The sequence below is a fragment of the Oryctolagus cuniculus genome, chromosome 15 (genome assembly GCF_051225735.1).
Source record: "Oryctolagus cuniculus isolate XC-2025 breed Fujian yellow rabbit chromosome 15, ASM5122573v1, whole genome shotgun sequence".
In the NCBI taxonomy this organism is placed as follows: domain Eukaryota; kingdom Metazoa; phylum Chordata; class Mammalia; order Lagomorpha; family Leporidae; genus Oryctolagus; species Oryctolagus cuniculus.
This window is the reverse complement of record NC_142881.1, coordinates 16475649-16495619: the sequence shown is the minus strand read 5'-3', so window position 1 is coordinate 16495619 and position 19971 is coordinate 16475649. Positions and strand designations below refer to the sequence as shown.

At 50.1% G+C, this 19971-nt stretch overlaps 1 protein-coding gene across 9 annotated transcripts in view; it reads left to right on the top strand.

Moving 5' to 3' along the window:
* Positions 1 to 19287, top strand: part of CASP7 (caspase 7) — a 40399-nt gene extending 21112 nt beyond the window's left edge. For 5 of the 9 annotated variants that reach the window (XM_008270531.5, XM_089314336.1, XM_089314338.1 and 2 more), the window contains 5 exons: positions 8069 to 8205; positions 8621 to 8749; positions 13201 to 13376; positions 13740 to 13869; positions 17659 to 19287. In XM_008270531.5, the coding sequence (XP_008268753.2) occupies positions 8069 to 8205; positions 8621 to 8749; positions 13201 to 13376; positions 13740 to 13869; positions 17659 to 17888 (802 nt within the window). In that variant the 3' untranslated portion in view covers positions 17889 to 19287. Of the gene's footprint in view, positions 1 to 8068; positions 8206 to 8620; positions 8750 to 13200; positions 13377 to 13739; positions 13870 to 14054; positions 14302 to 14418; positions 14532 to 17658 lie in introns of all 9 variants that reach the window. The other 4 variants (XR_016221942.1, XR_016221943.1, XR_016221941.1 and 1 more) reach the window with 2 other exon arrangements.
* Positions 19288 to 19971: the final 684 nt, after the last annotated feature.

Sequence of the window (19971 nt, the reverse complement as noted above, 5' to 3'; positions counted from 1 at the left end):
TGCCCCTTAGGCTGCCTGCAGCCTGTATCCGCGTGCCTGGGAGCGAGTCCCACCTCTGCGTCTGATCCAGCTTCCTGCCAGGTGCATCCTGGGAGGCAGCAGACAGCCCAAGTACTTGTCTTTCTGCCACTCACATGGAGTTCCTGGCTCCTGGCCCGGTCAGGACGGTCATAGGCATTTGGGGAGTGAGCAAGTGGATACAAGATGTCTCTCTCTTTTTCTGTGTCTCTCCTTGCTATTCAAGTAAACAAAAGGAAAGGCTTAAAAAAAAAAGATTTTACTTATTTGAAAGGTAGAGTTACAGACAGAGAAAAAGGTCTTCCATCAACTTCCATCAAAGACAAAAAAGGTCTTCCCCAAATGGCCACAATGGCCAGAGTGGGGCTGATCCAAAGCCAGGAGCCAGGAGCTTACTCCAGGTCTCCCACATGGGTGCAGGGGCCCAGGCACTTGGGCCATCATCTACTGATTGCCCAGGCCATAGACAGAGAGCTGGATCAGAAGTGGAGCAGCCAGGACGTGAACCTGTGCCCATATGGGATGCTGGTGCCACATAGGGAGGCTTAGCATACTGTGCCACAGTGCCAGCCCCTAAGGAAATACATATTAAAAAGAAGTCAGTTCCCTCTGATGTGATCTTTGAGCTGGAGATTGTGTCTAATTCCTGTCTGCAGCAGCTTCACAACCAGAATTGGCAAAGTCGAGGTGGCGCACCACGTGCCCCTTCTGTCGCCAGCCCCTGAAGCGCCCTGCTGGTCCCGGCAGCTCTGCTGAGGCTGATCTGCCCTGGGCTGCGCTGTGCTATTCTCTCGGGATGAAAGACTCTTCCTCCACTCATGGACTGCTCTTGAGAACCTCCTGGGTGCCAGGCACTGGTCTCGCAGCTGAACCAGAGTTTGCATTCCAGCAGGAGACACTGGACCATAGCTCTGTAATTTGAGGCCAGGTGCTAAGGTGTGATTAAAGTTAAATCAGGGACAGGGCAGGGAGCAGAAGTGTAAGGTGGAGATGCAGGTGAAGGAGGGAGACATCATTCTTGGAGCTGTGGGAAGGCCCGGCCGAGGGAATAGTAAGAGCAAAGGCCCTGAGGCATGCACAAAGCTGGACAAGTGCAAGGTTTTCTGGACGTGGGATGAGCCAGGGAAATAAAGAGTGGGAAGTGATGGGGGGCAGCCGGTCGTATAGTCCCTGTGGGCTGTGCTCGGGACTCTGGAATTCTTAGCACATGGGGAAGCCACTGGGCGGCTCTGAGCAAGGAACTGATGTTACTTGGGTTAATCCTTTTTATTTATTTAAAGTTCATGTTGGAAGAGAACTTAAGGGCAAGGCAAGAAGCTGGAGGCTGGCGAGGAGGAGATGGGAGACTTCAGGTCAGGAGATGATGTGGCTTGGGTCTTCTGGGGTCCTGGCCTGAGCCACTAGTGAGCCCAGTGAAGTGGGATTGTTGTGTACACAGGCCCCTTCGACAGCTGCCAGCTCAGCAGGGTGGGGGTGGGTCCTGCCATGCCCTTGACCTTCCATGAGCAGTGCTAGCAGGTCTGAGCCCGCACAGGGGAGCCCTGTGCCAGCAACAGGGTCAGGGAGGCCTGGGGAGAACACAGAGCCCTGGGGCACTCCAGAATGGAATTTTAAGTTGCAGGGTTGGGAGTGGATTTGTATTTTTACAGGAAAAGGCAGAACACAGAAATCTCAACATTGCCTGCTCTCCTTGTCTGTCCCACGTGCGTTTCTCTCACCCGTTGGCTTTCTTTGCCATTCTTATCAACCTGTGGTCTTGCTCCTCAGGCCACGTGGTGCAACGTTGTGGGGAGCAACTGGGAGCAACTCGGACTAGACTAAGTTACTGGAATTAAGACTTATTCTATGCATCTGCTCTCCCACAATATGGCGCTGAGAAGGAAAACAGCTTCTACACAGCTGCCTCCAGTTCAACCAATAAACTGTGGGACCTGCTCCTGATTGGAGGAGAGCAGCGTACCCAGCGTGTGGGTAGCAGAGTTGGGATTGGTGGAAGAGGACTATAAAGGAGGAGAGAGACAACATGCACCAGGAACATCTAAGGGGAACATCTGAAGGAACACCTGTGCAGCCCCCGAGAGAGCCGGCCGGCGGTGTGCCGCTCCCCCGAAGTGGGGAATGTGGCAGGGGGAACCGCCCTTCCACGGAGGTGGAAGGGACAGTAGCCAACCCGGGAAGAACCAGCAGCAAACCCGGGGAGGGCCGAGCAGACAAAAGAACAGCGCAGGGTCCTGTGTCGTTCCTCCACGAAGACGGGGAGCGACAAACGTGACTACCAATAGCTCTCTTTCAGCTGCCCTGGGGAGACTGGATCTTTCTCTCAATTCCAGTGCTCAAATTCCCAGGGAAGGGGACTGATTGGCCTAGCCTGTGGGGATCAGAAGCCTGTGGACCAATCCGTAATGGCCACAGGGTTAGGGAGGTGGGATAGGAAATCGGTTTCTACCAATGAGATGGCTCTGGCTGTAGTCTGTAAAGGAGAGTGACAGTGGAAGGGAGATGATGCCCAGGAGCGAGAAGCAGCCCAAGCCTCATGTTGTTAGGGGGCAGGCTGATCTGCAGAAGATGCCCACGTGTAGCACACTTGAGTTCCCCAAGCCCCTTTTTCTTTCTGGCTCTTTCTTCCTGACGTCTTCTCCGCAGGCATTTCCTCCTCTTCTTCTCTCTCCAGTTAACTTTAGGCTGATCCTTGGGGCTGGTTTGCCCCAAGTGAAGCTGTGGAAGGGGTTTCCCGGGGCCAGGGCTCTTTTTAGGAATTAAATTCAGTGGGATTGTGTTGATAATCACTCTCTAATGTGTATCTGGAAAGACCTGAGATTAACAAAAAGCTATTTTTGTTGGAAGGAAGGATTAATATTGAGTGCCTCAAGTCCAGAAAGAGGAAGCAGATACTAAATTCATTTTGCAAAATAAGAGTTCAGTGTAGGGGCAGGCTAGTGAGGGAGATGGTCCTCACACCCTGTTGAGATATTTACCAGGAATAAGAGTCACATTTTGCATTCAGTTTTAAAGTACTTTTCATAACCACCAGCCCTGTTTTCTTTAATGTGTATGTCTTTATTCCCCAATTGTGTTCTGGTATTTTTTGAACCTGTTAACTTTTCCAGATTTTATTCTGATAGAAGCCAGGTCTTTTTATTTTTCCAATAACTTATATCCAAGCCTGTCTTTCTTATGAAAGATACTCGGTGCTTTTGTTTTGCTCTTCACTGAGGATGAACTGATGGCAGCTAAAATGCAAAAAAAAAAAAAAATACAGCTTGTGTATGACTTGAATATCATTGTGGAGACCCGTGAGCAAAAGATACACTTCTACCTCTCAGAGGTTTTTAGTGCTTAAGCTGTGACCTCAAACTTGCCAGACTTAACTGCCTCTCTTATGGGCTTACCTGACTGCAGGACCCAGAAGTCTTTCTCTAATGCTTGAGATCAGCTGATATGTTGAAAACTCTGCCTATTCGATTTTCTCTGCTTTCATCCCATTCTAGCGTTTTCTTGGAGAGCTGCCAAGAACACTGGATGAAGCCCGTCCTGAAGCTGTCTTCGGGGTGTGCTTCAGGGACTCAGGGCACACAGACTAAAAAAGGTCGTGGATTATATTCCGACTTCCCCAAAAGTGACCTAGAAGATACGTGAAGTCCCGTTCTGAACTTATCACTGATGACATGTTTGTTCAGAAAACAAACAGTATAGTGGAGGAAGCACGCACCATGCGTCTGGCTCTGCAGGGATCACACCGCAGCTGTGAACTTGAGCTTCCTTATCTGCACGTAGGCAGCACGGCTGTGAGGACAGGGGAGTGCTTTATGAAGTTCCTGGCCCGTAGGTGGCAGGTGCTAATCAGGAATAGCTACAGAGTACGCTCCTGTATTGTGAATCCCATAGATTCAGAGTACTTCCACACACTGCTTCCTAACAGTGATAACTAGGACCATTTTTCCCCCAGAATTTTAAAGAATTTATCCCCTTACAGAGGGATTTCACAGTATAAAAAAGTAAAAGGAAATAGGATAAAGACAAAGATTTGGCTACAGGAGTATAATCACAGTAAAGTTTAGAACTGGGAGGAAATGTGGTACACATTCTGTAGTCAGATCTGAGAACAGGCTATCTGGCCAGACAGCACGAGAACAGCAAGGCCCACATTCTACATCCAAGTGCCTGGGTGCAAGTCCTGGGTCCCCTGTCGATGCCAGTGTCCTGCTAACGCTCCTCGTGAGGGGCAGCAGGTGAGCACTCAAGTAGTTGAGTCCCTGCTACCCATGGTGGAGACCAAGGCTGAGTTCCTGGCTCCTGGCTTTGTCTGGCCTAGCCCTGGCCATGGTGGGCATTTGGGGAGTGAATCAGTCATGGGAGCACTCTCTCTCTCTCTCTCTTTCTCTCTCTCTCTCTCTCTCTCTGCCTCTCAAATAAATAAAAATAAAAAACAATGTTATGAGCTAGAAGTAAGGTTAATATAGAAAGTATATGCCAGGCCACACAGCAGACTCATAGAATGGCAAATGCCCTAAACAGCACTCTGGCCTCAGAATCAGCCCTTAAGACATTCAGATCTGGCTAAAAAGCCCATGAGAGTCTCTCAGGCATGGAGAGCCAAGACACTGTGGCAAAAAATGGCCTACATGAAAGATCTCTGTAAGTGAGATCCCTGTGGAAAGAATGGTTCATCAAAGAGGGAGTTAACTTTTCTCTGAAGGGAGGAGAGAACTTCCACTTTGCTTATGGCCCTGTCTAAATAAGGTCAGAGTTTATGGACTCAAGAGGCTTCCATAGCCTTGGCAGCTCATGACAAGAGCCTCGGGTGATCACTGACGTCATATATAAGAATGTCAGTTGTTAAATCAACACCAGGAGTCACTGTGCACTTGTTCCCCATGTGGGACCTCTGTCCTTAATAAGTTGCACTATGAGAATTAATGGTAAAACTAGTCTTCAAACTGTACTTTATATTTTGTGTGGCTGTGTGGGTGCAAACTGTTGAAATCTTTACTTAGTATAGAGTTGACTTTCTGTATATAAAGATAATTAAAAATGAATTTTAATGAAGAATGGAATGGGCGAAGGAGTAGGAGGTGGGATGGTTTGGGGATGGGAGGGCAGGTATGGGGGGAAGAACCGCTATATTCCAAAAGCTGTAACTATGAAATTTATATTTAGTAACTAAAAACTTTCTAAGAAAGAAAAAGAAAGAAAGAAAGAAAGTGAATGCCAGAGGTCCCTGGGTGCAAACCTGACTGAGCTACCTAGTGGCCAAGGCAGACAGGAAAACCTCATTGGCATGGTTCGTGGTGGATTTTGGACAAAAACCAGTGGCTCAGAAGAAGCCCAGCCTAGGCCCATTTTTGTTGAGGAGCAAACCGCAGCTGTGGTCTACTGGGGTTTTGGCTTGTCCAGTATTCCTTTGTTTTCCCAAGCCCACTGCCAGTGCAGCCTAGGAACCGGCACATTCAGGAGGTCCCCATGGAGAGACAGATTCTGGGGTGGATCGCTCAGTGGACTTCCCTGGCGGGTCACCTGGGCACTGTCATGGTGTCTTGGGGCAAGTTGCTTGTCACAGTTGTCTTCAGCCATAAACCTATCTTAGGGATCACCACTTCCTAATGAGTAAAAGAATGGGTTCTGAGGCCCCCACTGCCTGAGTATTTTTTTTAAAATAGAGCAAGAGAGAGAGAGAGAGAGATCTTCCATCCACCAGTTCACTCCCCAAATGCCCAGCCAGTCTGCAGCTGGGAGCCTGCAGCTCCCTCCAAGTCTCCCATTTCAGTGGCAGAGGCCCAAGCACTTGGACCATCTTCTGCCGTCTTCCTAGATTCATTAGCAGGGAGCTGGATCAGGAGTGGAGGAGTAGAGATGGGAACCAGATGCTGGCCAGCCCTCCACTGCCTGGATTTGGCTGCCTTGCCCACTTACTCCTCCTCCCTCCCCACTGCCCCCCACTGGCCCCTGCCCCCAGCTACGGTTGCTCAGCTTTAAAGGGGACTGCAATGACTTCTGCCTCCCTCTTTGGGTTCGATGAAAAACAAGTGGGTGAAAATTTTAACAAGTTTGTAGTAAGCGTCTAAGAATACTAATCATTATCGCCACTCGAGGGGAAAAGGGTATGATTGTGCCCCCTGCCCCCTCCGTCAGAGGCGTCTGTTGAAGACCAGGGTACCTGTGGCCCTGAGAGGCACAGGCACAGAGGACGTTGGTGGTGTAAGGAAATGAGGCCTAGTCCTGCCTGCACGGCGTGTCCTTGACATTGCAGAGGGAGATATCTGCTTTGCTCATACACTTATCCTCAGAGGACCGGCTGCCACCACATCTCATTTTGTGACAGTCACAGAAGGCTGTGCCCACTGCATGCCACTGGCTCCATTTCACAGGAGAGGAAGTTGGCACTGTACAAGGGGCAGTGACTCAGCAGCCCAGGTCTCCGGGCGGGATGGATGCAGAGCTCTGTGTGCCTGCACGTCCAGCCCTCCTTGGTTCTGGCTGGCTGGGGACAGAGATGTGAAGCCACGCCTGGCACCATACACAGGCAGGGAGGGGCCTGGGTGAGGCAGAAGAACCGACTGGGAATATTTCTCTCCTAACAATAACGTGGCATCACGGGAGAAATGCGACCTTCAAGGGTGCAGGATGAAGTCATACTGAAGTGGAAAAGGAGCCCAAGAATCAGAGTTTGGACTGAGCTGGGGCAGGGGCAGGGGCAAGGCCAAGTCCACTCGGGGATTCTGAGAAGCTCCAAGAAAGGAGTCAGTGGAACCCTGATGAAAGACCCCAGGGACCCTCATGGGTCTGGAACCAGCTGAGCTTCCTCTTTGCTTTTCCAATCTTGGGGGAGCGCTATGCGATAAGGGCCCGGGTCACTCTAATCAGCCCTCAGGCATGGGGGTTCTAGAGATGTGCCCTGCAAGTCTAAGGTTTCCAGCTGGGTGACCTGGACCACGTCCCCCTCCTCCCTACCCCCCCACCCCATAGCCGTCGGAAGCGGGGATAAGACTCCATCCATTCATAGAGCAGGTGTGTCCCAGGCATCATTATGGCTGTTGAGGACTCAGCAATTTTTAGCACAGATCAAACCCCTTGCCTCCTGCAGCTCCCTCTGGGGAGGAGACCAGCAAGGCCACCTCCTGCTCCCCTGCCAGGATGCCCTGTCCCCCTGCCGCGGGGCTGCAGCCAGACTTCAGCAGACTGACCATGGGAGGGGGGACGGCGGGGAGGGCAGGTGGAGGTTGGAAGGCCCCGCTTTCTTCATTTGCCTGGTTCCTTTTTGAATCTCGATATTATCATAACACCCACTTAGAAAAGTGTCTACATTTAGAAATTCTTGCTAACTGACACACATATATAACCAGCACCTGGACCGATAGACAGAATGTGACCCAACTTCCTGTATCCCTTCTTGCCCCTAGTCTGTAATCCTACACCATGAGGCAAACCATCTCGAGGCTTCTGGCACCAGGCATTCGGTTTTTAAACCTTTGTATCCTTTTATGTGCTGCACCTTTCACTCCGTGTTCTATTTGAGAGCTTCATTCATGGCTCACTCATTCTCATTGTTAGCATCTCACTATATGGAGACTCAGCAGTCGGTCCAGTCTGCTGTGGACATTGCATCATCTCCTGCTCGGGGTTGTAAAACAGGCCACAATGACCATGGGTAGGTCTGGCTTCCGGTGGGCATGTCCGCCTTACCCAGGGCAGCTGCTCTGTCATGGGAGACGTGGGAGTGCTCTTTAAGCAGATCTCACTAGCTTTCCACGATGGGTGTACAGAGACCTCCACCAGCAAGGTGTGTGATGGCTCCAGGTGCCCGATGCTCTGCTTCCTTTACACTGTAGCCATGCTGCTGGCATCACGTGCTGGTTTAATGTGCATTTCTCTGGCATCTCAACCAGTCTACCAGGGGGCCCTGCTGCAGTTCAACATGACAATCACAGAGCTCTCTGCCCACCCCGGGTCTTCTGTGCACAGTTGGTGCTGCCCTTTTGGCAACTAGAAAAACCACAAGCCTGTTGCCATCCAGCCCTCATCCACAGCCCTGACGGCCTTTATGTCTCCTCAGTAAGAAGAAGAAAAATGGCCCAAAGCAATCAGCCAAGGCCACCCGGGACCAGGTGCCTTCGTACCAGTACAACATGAATTTTGACAAGATGGGCAAATGCATCATCATAAACAACAAGAACTTCGATAAAGTCACAGGTGGGTGCTGGGGGCCTGGGCTCGCCTCTCCCGTCCCCTGCACTTCCCCCATTTATATCAGACATGGATGAGAGAAGGGCAGGGCCCATCAGCTGCAGCCGACAGCCCCTCCGAAGGTGGAATAGGGATGCGGGGAGAACAGGCCCTGACGGTCGAAGGTCCCACACCATGCATGTCCATTAACTGACAGGGGACATTGACCAAAGGGCTGCAAGTTGAGGCAGCTGCGTGGCTTTGCTGGGAACTGAGAGTTGCCACGAGGCAGCTGGGTCCCTTCTCCTTGGAGTGCGTCTCGTGTCATTTGCTCGTGCTATATTCTCAGAGTGTTTGCATTGCAGCTGGGTCAGCAGCAGCGAGCGCCCAGCCTCCTGACGCCTGCACGCGGTATTCAGCCGGGGTCGCTTGCTTCCCGCAGGTATGGGCGTCCGGAATGGCACAGACAAAGATGCCGAGGCCCTTTTCAAGTGCTTCCGGAGCCTGGGCTTTGATGTGATGGTCTACAATGACTGCTCCTGCGCCAGGATGCAAGACCTGCTTAAACGAGGTGACTGCTCCCGCCTCCTCTGGCCGTCTTCTTCCCGCACCTGGGAGAACAGGGCGCAGGCTGGCCCCGGGAGGATGCCTTTGTGGACAGGGCAGTTTTAGCCTGGCCTGTACTGTCCTGGGGGAGGCAGGTCTCTTTCAGGAATCTTCCATCATGATCCATCATGAATAGCTGAAATCCCAGCACAAGAAATGAGCTCTGTGCATACAGTTTCTTTTCTTTTTTAATTTTTTCCCAGGCAGAGTTAGACAGTGAGAGAGACAGAGAGAATGGTCTTTCTTCCGTTGGTTCACTCCCCTAATGGCCGCTATGGCTGGCACTGCACCGATCCGAAGCCAGGAGCTGGGTGCTTCCTCCCGGTCTCCCATGCGGGTGCAGGGACCCAAGCACTTGAGCCATCCTCTGCTGCCCTCCAGGGCCACAGCAGAGAGCTGGACTGGAAGAGGAGCAACCAGGACTAGTACCTGACACCCCAACCGGGACTAGAACCCGAGGTGCTGGCGCTGCAGGCAGAGGATTAGCCTAGTGAGCCATGGTGCCGCCGGCTATGTGCATGCAGTTTCAAAAGGCCGATTCTGAGGGCGGTAACACACAGGCACCGTCCTGCCTGGAATGGAGTTCAGGTCTGAGCCTTGCCTCGGTGGCATAGAGAGAGTAATAGTTCCCGAATACTTCAGAACAGCCTCCGTTTTCTCTATAGCAAACTCACAAAACTGCTTTATTACATCTTTAACACAGCCCCCGCAGTGGTGGTCCATGGGATATTATCATGCCCCGTTTATAAATGGGGGTTACTGTTGAGAGTATGGGTGACGTGCCAGAGGGTATGTTAGTATAGGCAGAACCAAAATCCAAGCTTTTCTTCTTCTTTTTTTTTTTTTAAAGGGGCAGGGGGAAGTATTATGGCACAGTGGGTTAAGCTGCAGCCTGTGATACCACTATCCTATATGAGCACCAGTTAAAGTCCTGACTGCTCCACTTCTGATCCAGCTCCCTGCTAATGTGCCTAGGAAATCGGTGGAAGAGGCCCCAAGTGCTTGGGCCCTTGTGACCCATGTGGGAGACCCGGATGGAGTTCCAGGCTCCTGGCTTTTAGTCTGGCCCAGCCCTAGCCATTGCAGCCATTTGGGGAGTGAGCCAGAAAATGGAAGATCTGTCTCCCCTTCTCTCTCTCTCTCTCTCTTTCTCTCTCTCTCTCTCTCTCTGTAACTCTGCCTTTCAAAATAAATAAGTACATCTTAAAAAAATATATCAAAGCTCTGGATTTTCAACTCCAGGACAAATGCGTTTCCTATGAAACCTCACTATCTGACAGATGGCAGCCAGGACATGCCAGCATTTTGAGGGCAAGCATTTGAAAGTTATATGTGAGGTGGGCTTTTTTTTTTTTTTTTGACAGATAGAGTTAGTGAGATAGAGAGACAGAGAGAAAGGTCCTCCTTCTGTTGGTTCACTCTCCAAATGGCCACCACGTCCGGAACTACGCTGATCCGAAGCCAGGAGCCGGGTGCTTCTTCCTGGTCTCCCCTGCGGGTGCAGGGTCCCAAGCACTTGGGTCATCTGCCTTCCCGGGCCACAGCAGAGAGCTGGACTGGAAGAGGAGCAATCGGGACTAGAACCCAGCGCCCATATGGGATGCCGGCGCCGCAGGCGGAGGATTAACCAAGTGAGCCACGGCGCCGGCCTCGAGGTGGGCATTTTTTAGCCTAGTGATTTGATTCCCGGCTCCAGCTTCCTGCTAATGTGTATTCCGGGAGGCAGCACTGATGGCTCAACTAATTGGATCGCTGCCACCAGCATGGGAGTCCTGGAATGTGTTCCCAGCTCCGGGCTCCTGCTGGCATTTGAGGAGTAAACCAGCAGATGGGAACTTTATCTGTCACTCACATAAATAAAAAATAATTTAAATTTAAAGCAAAAGTAATATCCCACTAACTCACTAGACAGGGACCCACAGGTAGTAGATAGGAATGCAGTTCAAATCAGTGCTGCTTTTCTTAGCTATATGGATTTTTTTAAAAATATTTATTTGTTTGACAGGTAGAGTTAGAGAGAGAGAGAGAGAGAGAGAGAGAGAGAGAAAGGAGCTTCCATCCTCTGGTTCACTCCCCAAATGGCTGCAGGAGTCAGGAACTTCGTCCAGGCTGTCCACGTGCGTGCAGGGGCCCAAGTGCAATAAGCCGTCATCTGCTGCTTTCCCAGGCACATTAGCAGGGAGCTGGATCAGAAGTGGCACAGCTGGGACTCGAACCAGCACCCATATAGGATGCCAGTATCACAGATGGCTTAACCATCCATTGGCTTAACCTGCTGTGCCACAGCGCCAGCCCATTATTTGCTTATTTTTTAAACTAGGCATCTTTTTCTAGTTTCTTTAAACTTGAATCTTCTAGCTGACCTGTGTACCCTTGTAGGTCACCTGACGGAGCAGACTAGAAATCAGGGGCCAAAGTCCAGGGTCTGGCGCAGGCTCCAGCATTCAGGCAGCCCAGGCAAGACAGCCTGATCTTCCTGTTTTTTTGTTTGTTTTCCTAAAATGCAGATCATGCCACCAGCTCCTTCTGTGTCTGGCAGCTGGAGTGAGAAAAGTTGTGAGTGTGCTTTATGAAGCATCACGGCCTAAAAAGGCAGAGAGTTTGTCCCCGTGGTAGTCGATCTAGTAACAGGTGCATGATGCCATCCAAGCTCTGAACGTGTCACGGCCGGAGAATTCTTGTTCATTTCCCATTCAGAACAGTGAAGTGGTTGCTTTTCTGAGTGTACGTGTAATAGATTCCACTGAGGACAACAATTCTATTTTCCAGCTGCCCTAATTCATCTAATCTTAAACTAAGAATTTGAACTGTCATCATCACCCCCTCTGCCTCTATTATCAAAACTAATTTTTAAAAAATCGCTGCCGATTGATGCCAAGCTCTCGCCGATCACAGGGGAAGAGGCTGCACGGTGTGGAACCAGGGAGGTCGCAGAGCTGTAGGCAGCTTAGGCTTAGGCTTGGCCCCAGCCACCGCGGGCAAGGTTAGGAAGCCGCTCTGAGGTTCCATTTTTCATCAGAGAAGTCAAAAGAATGAGGCCCGCCTCCAGGGCTTCCTGGTTGGATTGAACCACTCATGTAAAGTACCTGGAGCCGTGTCTCCATCTAGCAGGTGTGCAAAATTTCTGAACCTCACTCTTCCCCTACGTTTGATCGTAGAGAACACAGAAGGTTATGTTAGCTGGGTAGAATCACAGACTATTAGAAGAGTTTCCGCTGGGCCAATTGGCTGCCTGCTCTAAGCTTCCTAAATCGGCAGGCAGTCTTGGCATTGCTTTGCATTTTTTCTTTTTCTTTAACTTTGTTTGCTTGTTAATCGTGGCAAGGTGCCCATGATGTTAAGATTTACCATTTTAACCATTCAGGACATGCAGTGCTGTGCAGCCATCCCCTCCAGCCAGCCCCAGAACTCTCTGCGTCGTTTGTAACTCAGACTCTGTATCTGTCAGATGCTGAGTCCCTATTTTCCCTTCCCTTAGCTCCCGGTACCCCCATCTCCTTCCTCTCTTTGAACTTGACTACTCTAGGTGTCCCATGAAAGTGGACTCACACAGGCAAGTCCGTTCATGACTGGCTTATCTCACGTAGCATGTTTCATTTTCTTGGACAAATACTTGCATGATGCTAATTATGTGGCCCACTTTCAGAACACTGTTTTGATTTTAAAAGATTTACTTCTTTATTTGAAAGGCATAGTGACAGAGAGGGAAAGGCACAGAAAGAGAGGGAGATCCTGCATCTACTGGTTCACTCCCCAAATGACCCCAGTGGCTGGGACTGGGCAAGGCCAAAGCCAGGAGCCTGGAACTCCATCCACATGGGTACAGGGGCCCAAATACTGGGCTGTTCTTCCACTGCCTTCCCAGTCTCAGTAGCAGGGAGCTGGATAGGAAGTGGAGCAGCCAGAACTCCAACCAGCACCTTGGTATGGGATGCCAGCATTGCAGCTGGCAGCTTAACCCTCTGCAGCCAGTGCCAGTCCCCTTGCTTCCCGAAGATTAACTCCCATAAGTGCTAGCATCTCTTCTTACAGATAGGTAACCAAGGCGCACAAAGGCTAAGTGACCTGTCTAAGGGCATAGCGCCGGCAGGTGGCAGGGCCAGGCTCTTCCTCTCCCCCAGGATGCTGCTCCCAACAGCTCCCCGTGAACCTGCAGTGCTCAGGGCTCATTTCCTCGCGAGACAGCCGCATAGCCGCATTCTGCTTTCAGACCGGGAATTCCAGAACACTCCCTGTCTCTGACTCATCTCCTTCGATCCTCATTCCCCTCGGGGGGGGGGGGGGTGCAGGAGCCCGGTCCCAACTGCCCTGCCTCGCATGTTCCTGCTTTGTGCCTCCCAGGCTGCCCCTGGGACACACTTTTGAGGTTGCCCAGGACTTAACATTTTACCTTTGCTGTGTCTGAATTGCTTGTAGCTTCTGAGGAAGACCACACAAATTCTGCCTGCTTTGCCTGCATCTTACTGAGCCATGGAGAAGAAAATCTGATTTATGGAAAAGATGGTGTGATTCCCATAAAGGATTTGACAGCCCACTTTAGGGGGGACCGCTGCAAAACCCTGTTAGAGAAACCCAAACTCTTCTTCATCCAGGTAACTGCTTTCCCAAGCCAGTCCAGTTGAAAATGGGAAAATACTTCAGAGTCACTGGGAACATTGTTACAAATCTGGGAGCTGTTGCCACTGTGATATGCAAATTTGAGTTTTATTTTTCAAGCTCTGGATGGTTGGCACGTGTGTCTCCATTGGATCCCACATAAGAGGGTTTCTTTTAGATGTTGCAATGTGTTTGTTTGCTTTGCTTAGTCATTCAACACAGCATTCATATTTCACCATCCATTACGTGATTGTGGAGCGCCTATGCCAGGCGTGGCTCTGGGCCCTGGCATGCAGCAGGGAACAGCACACCCATTTCTGTTGCGAGCTCCATGGAGTGATCTCTGCTCTGACACCCAGGCTTGCCGAGGGACGGAGCTCGATGATGGAATCCAGGCCGACTCGGGGCCCATCAATGACACAGACGCCAACCCCCGCCATAAGATCCCGGTGGAAGCTGACTTTCTCTTCGCTTATTCCACAGTTCCAGGTATCAAGTTCACTGTCTGCTAACCTTACTGGTCCATTGCACTATCAGAAGGCAGGCTTGAGGGCTGTGTTCCTTTCTCTTTGCTGCAGTTACAAATTGCATGGTGTGCATCCCGATTCCAAAATGCCCCTGAATCCATGACTTGTCGAGTGCCAACTTGATGCTTGAAAGTTTGAATTTTGCAGTGTTTCAGATTTCAGATGCTCAGCCAGAAAAGTCAATACAGGTGATCCAAAATCGGAAAAGCTCCAAAATGTGAAACACATCTGATCCTAGGCAGTGTGGATATGGGATGGAATACACAACTTGTAGTACAAACACCATAGCTTCAGTTGCGGGAACGTATCACCTTGCAGCCCTGCAAGTCAGAACCCAGGGCCGCGTTGCTCTGGAGACCCGGGGGGTATGCGCTGCCTTGCCTTTTCCCAGCAGGTGAGAATCTCGTCCATTCCCTGGCGTGTGGCCCTTTCCTCCCTCTTCCAACCCAGCAGCCTCACATCTCTTTGACCTTTTCCCTGTCCTCTCATCTCTCTCTCTCTCTAAGCACAGCCAGGAAAGGACCCCTGTGATTTGGCTGGGCCCACTTGGATAACTTAGGATCATCTCCCCTTCTCAGTTCTGTAACCATAATCACACCTGCAAAGTCCATTTTGCCACATAAGGTAAGTATGCACAGGTTCTGGGGTCAGGGCCTGGACATCTGTGGGGACCATCATTCTCTCTGGCACAGGGATGAGTTTACTTTTCTCTCATTTGTTTTCACTACTATTGGTCATTGTGAGAGCAAGCATTTCTTGTGTTTTATGCTGTAGAGTGTGTTCACATCTTTTCCTTGATATCTTCACAATGCTTGTAGGTAGTGAGGAAAAGCGTCACTGCTGTCCTCATTGAGGGTGATTGAACCTAAGGGATGTGCCAAGGTCAGATGGAGAGCTGAGTTCACGGTAGAGCTGTAGCTCCAACCAGGACTCCTTCACACGTGTGCTTTGGTTCCAGACAATGTCAGTAGTGTGCAAACCTACTCGTTATTTACCAAAAAACATGTTTGTCCAGGTCTGTGCACTGAAAGTGCTTCCTCTGTTTTGAGTACAACCCATCACTAAGTTAGAATAACTCTCCCAGCTGCAACAGTGTTTTTATCAAGTGCTCGGTGCAAAGATGTTGGTTACAGTAAGCAGGTCAGTATGTTTAGAAAACCAGCTCTGGCAGGATCTACAGGTGGGATTTTGAGAGGATAACTTTGCAAGTGCTAAGGATGGGATAACATAGAAAATAATTTGGTCTTCTCAGTGTCAAAAAGGGAGGCAACGTGAGGGGGACCCCATGTCTGTGACCAGTGGTAGGGTTGTGGGTGCTCCCAGCGCCGTTTGGAGGAGTTCATGGAGGAAGGGTGACCTCATCTAGGGAGGGAGGTGAGAGGCTCTCCCACAAAGGAGCTGCTGTAACTGAGTCTGGAAGAGTTCAACAGCAGGGAACGGAGATGGACGGCTTATCAGACAGTTCCAGGCAAAAGCCTAATACGCTTGGTGAAACTCAGGGCTGGATCACAGGGTGTATCAGTCAGGCTGCTGTAACAAAATACCATCTGCTGGGTGGTATAAACAGCGCTTATGTCTCCTAGCTGGCAAATCCAAGTTCAAGGTGCTAGCTCATGTGTTTTCTGATGAGGGCTCCCTTCCTGAGTTTTTAAACAGAAAACAGCCCGTGTTGTCCTCCCAGGTAGAGAGAGCAGCCCCCTCTTATAGGGACACAAATACGGTTGGAAAAGCAGCCCACCTCTGTGACCTTATTTAACCTTAATTACTCCATGAAGGCTCAAATGCAGTCACACTGGGTGTTGAGGCTTCAACATAGGAATAGGGAAGGGGAAACAGTTTAGCCCATAGCACAGGCTGTGACAGGGAATGGCAAGATCAAATCCAGACAGGGGCCAGTGCTGTGGGGTAGTGGGTAAAGCCACTGCCTGCAGTGCTGGCATCCCATATGGGTGCCAGTTTGAGTCCCAGCTGCTCCACTTCTGATCCAGCTCTCTGCTGTGGCCTGGGAAAGCAGTAGAAGATGGCCCAAGTCCGTGGGCCCCTGCACCCGCACGGGAGACATAGACCTGGCTCCTGGCTTCAGATTGGCACAGCTCCGGCCATTGCAGCCAACTGGCAAGAATCCTCTCTCTCTCTCTCTGCCTCTCCTCTCTCTGTGTAACTCTTTCAAGTAAATAAATAAATCTTTAAAAAAAAAAAAACCTAGACAGGTAGATAAGGGGCCCTAGCATAGCAGGCCCTGTGTGTTGTACCCCAGTTTTACCCCAATAAAGAGGCGCAAGGGAACTGTTCTAGATTAGAGACTCACAGGATGAGATTTGCATTTTTAATTGAGATTAAAAACCCCGGAGACCCTACTAGGACAGGGGTCAGAGGCTACGAGCCCAGGGAGGAGACAGTCTGTGCCCAGCCTCACCAGACTGTAAAGAATGAGATACCGGGCGTGACCTTCTCCCCCCACCCACCGCATGAATGAGATGCATTGTCATCCGCTGACACTGGTGACCTCAGGCGTCATGCTTGTGGTGCCAGTGCTGGTGCGGCTCAGTCACTTTACACAGACGGGTTATTTCTGCTTATTGTACCTTTATTCCCTAACACTGTATACATGGCAATGATAAGTGACCTTGTTCTCATCAAAGTGGAGGGAACGAAGTCACAAGCAGTCACGATAATACTGTAGCCAGAATGTCCAGTGTGAGGCAGTAACTGAAACCCCAAACCTGCCTGGGTTTCACATTCCTTCTCACTGTAGCTCAGCCCTTCTGTGGGGGTCAGGTGCTACGGGAGCCTCCATCTCTAGCTCTCTCCCCGCCCCTCCCACTTGAAGATTCCTTTCTAGAGTCTTCCAGGGTCAAAGGCGGGGTGGGTGGGTGAGACAGGGAAAGAGAGGGTAGAGAAAGAGGTGAGACGTGTGTCCTGTGGTCATCTGACCTTTTGTGTCCTGGACCAGTTGGGTGACTCCTGCTGGGTGCTTTCTGGGCCCCTGCTCCTTCTCAGCCCTTCGGTGTGCATCTCTGTTCCTGGTTAGGCGTTGCGTTTCCTTCCTCAGCTCCCAGGCTCAGGAGTGCTCCAGAGTGCTTGTGTGTCTTCTTTCTGTGGGGGTCTCCTGGGCCCTACAAGAAGACCCTCTGGACAGGACCCAGGACAACCCCAGGGCCAGCTTTCCCCCTGCAGACCACGTGTGGTTCACAAGAGGCGTGTGCCCTGCCCGGGCAGCCCCCAGGGCTCATTCAGCCACCTGTTGCGTCCAGGGTTCCTCAGCCAGACCCAGTTCCGGTTCTGTGGCCTCCAGCAGGGGGAACACATCTCCGAGTTGCCTGGGGTTCCCTTCTGAAGCTTTCTCTGGGCTTGGATTAGGAAGGAGCACTCATCCCAGGGGGGCGGTGAGGAGTCCAGGGTTACGGCGTGGTCTTCTGCTGCAGATTGGGCCCACGCTTGCTCGCATAGCTGACGCGTGTCACAGGGGGATCTCCAGCAAAACCGGTACAGGGGGGTTGCCCAGCAACATCCGCCCACACTGGCCCTGCGTGGTGGTACCTGATCCTGGATTTCCTTGCTGGAACACCCAAAGCATTCTGGGTGTCCTCCTGCAGTCCTCTCCCTCCGGTACTGCTGAGCACACCTGGCGTCACTCTCTGAGGGATGTATGCGCAGCCTGCAGGGAAATCAGTGCTGAGAGCCAGTGTAGGACACACGCACGCAGTGCCACAGTGGCTGACGCCCTCCTCTCGTTTCTCTCCCGTTGAAGGCTATTATTCCTGGAGGAACCCTGGCAGGGGCTCGTGGTTTGTGCAGGCCCTCTGCTCCATCCTGGACGAGCACGGCAAAGAGCTGGAGGTCATGCAGATCCTCACCAGGGTGAACGACAGGGTGGCCAGGCACTTCGAGTCTCAGTCGGATGACCCGCGCTTCAACGAGAAGAAGCAGATCCCCTGCGTGGTCTCCATGCTCACCAAAGAACTCTACTTCTGCCGCTGACCATCCCGGGCTGCCTTCTAGCTTGGAACCCACCGCGTCATGCATTGACAGATCCCATTTGGTGGTTTTTTTTTGTTTTTGTTTTTTTTTACACTCTTAAAATATCCATATAAATTCATTGGGATTTTAATTTCAGGTCCATCAGGGAACTTTCTGGTGCTGTCATGTTCTCTGAGTTTTCAGAGACTTTTTACAACCATGTTATTCATTGGATGACTTTGTAATTTCTTCTTGAGATGAGTTTTCTGTTTGTGTTTCTTGCACCTTGTCATGACACTTACTTCGTGCAGCAAACATGACCTCTGGAGAAGAGTCTTGGCTGTGGCTCCCTGGGTGTGACACTGGTGGAGAGTCAGCCCTCTCTCCTGTCTGTACTTGGCAAAGAGAATCCCAGTGCTTAACAGAAAACAGCTAAGGGGAATGTTCATTGGCTCTATTGCAGGAAGTGGGTAAGGAGTGTGGTGTGAGTGAGTTTTCACTGGATTAGGGCGGATTCTCGTGCAAACATTCCCAGTTAAGTTAGAGGTGGGGAGGGAGCTTAATGATTCTAATTTGTATCAGTCAGAATCCAGTTCAGCAAATAGAACCTGTGCTTGGTGGGTCAACAGAGGGGACTTAATACAGGATTGACTTAGGTAGATGATAAAATGGAAGCCAAACAGCCAGAAGCTGCTACCACACCTAGGGCTATGGGGGAAATGGGAAAAGGTGTCCAAAGCTGGGATTATCCACAGGACCTAGAACCAAGGAGGGGGGTGCCTGATAGGATCTGAGACCACCGAGGAATTGTGAGAAATTGACCCATAGAGCAAGGCCAAAGCCACTGCCTGAGAGGGAGGCAAGGCAAGAGCTGAGCCAGATAAGGAGAAACGTCCTGGCCTTGGCTCCCCTACACTGGAGTCTTCCACCAGCACCTGACCATTCCAGCCCTACCTGCTCACCAGCTGAAGAGGTTCCTGGGGAGTCTGATTTTCCGTGATACAGAGCAGAGCAAGGTATAGGAGGGAGAAGGGGAGCAAAAATGGTTGGAAGCCCGGCCCGTCACGTGAACACAGTAATCCTATTCCCTGATGTTCATCAATGCATCCATTTAGTCACTGAGTTGTCAGACACAATCTACATACGTGCAAAATAGTCTGTTCCTGCTTCATGTGCAAAATGCTCTGTTTGATCTTTAAAATATATTTGGAACTTTTTAGACTATTCCAAACCTTACTCTAAGTAAATCTGTTACTTCTAATTCTTTAAGTGGGGAAGAATTTATGGCAAAGATTTTTGACACTTTGTTTTCAAGGTGCTGTTATCTTTTGGATTCTTGGTAAATGACTTTTTTTCCTGCCTAATAACTGGTAACAGATGTTAATATTTATTGATTAAAATGTGATTGCTTAATTCCTAACCAGCTCAGTTTTCTTCCTTTTGAAGTTATTTACAGCAGTAAAGAAAGGAGAAGATGGGATAAGAACTGCTCCTACTGATGTGACCTCAACACAAAAGAAGACTTGCTTTTGAAGCTAGGACACTAATAAAGTAAACAAATCATCATTTGGGAAGCCAGGATACTCCATACAAAGGGTTAATCAATTTATGAAAACTGTTTTGATAACCTGCCATTTATTAATTTGGCAAAAAATATCTAACAATATGGGTAGAAGTTATCTTCTTTCACATTAAGAAAGCTAATTTAGAGCCAGGTTGTTAGACTTGTCTCTGGTTTCCTGCCATCTGAAATAGACCAAATGTTCAAAATTGAAGTGGAGATCGGGAGTCTAGAATCAAAAACAAGCATCTATCCTACTGTTCACAGGCTGTTCTTTGAAAAATAGGCTGTCCTGTTAAAGTACTACCATAGACATAAATGTACCTGCATGCATTGCAATTTGAGGTAAAAACCGTAGCATTCTAGTTATTTCCCTTGTAAGCATGATTAAAGGGAAGGACATGATCCCGAGTTTCAGGGTTTTATTTTGTTTTTAAATATCCATTCATTCATTTATCTATTTATTTGAAAGGCAGAGCAACAGAGATGGGGAAAGAGAGATCTTCCATCCCCTGGTTCACTCCCCAAAGACTGCAACTGCTA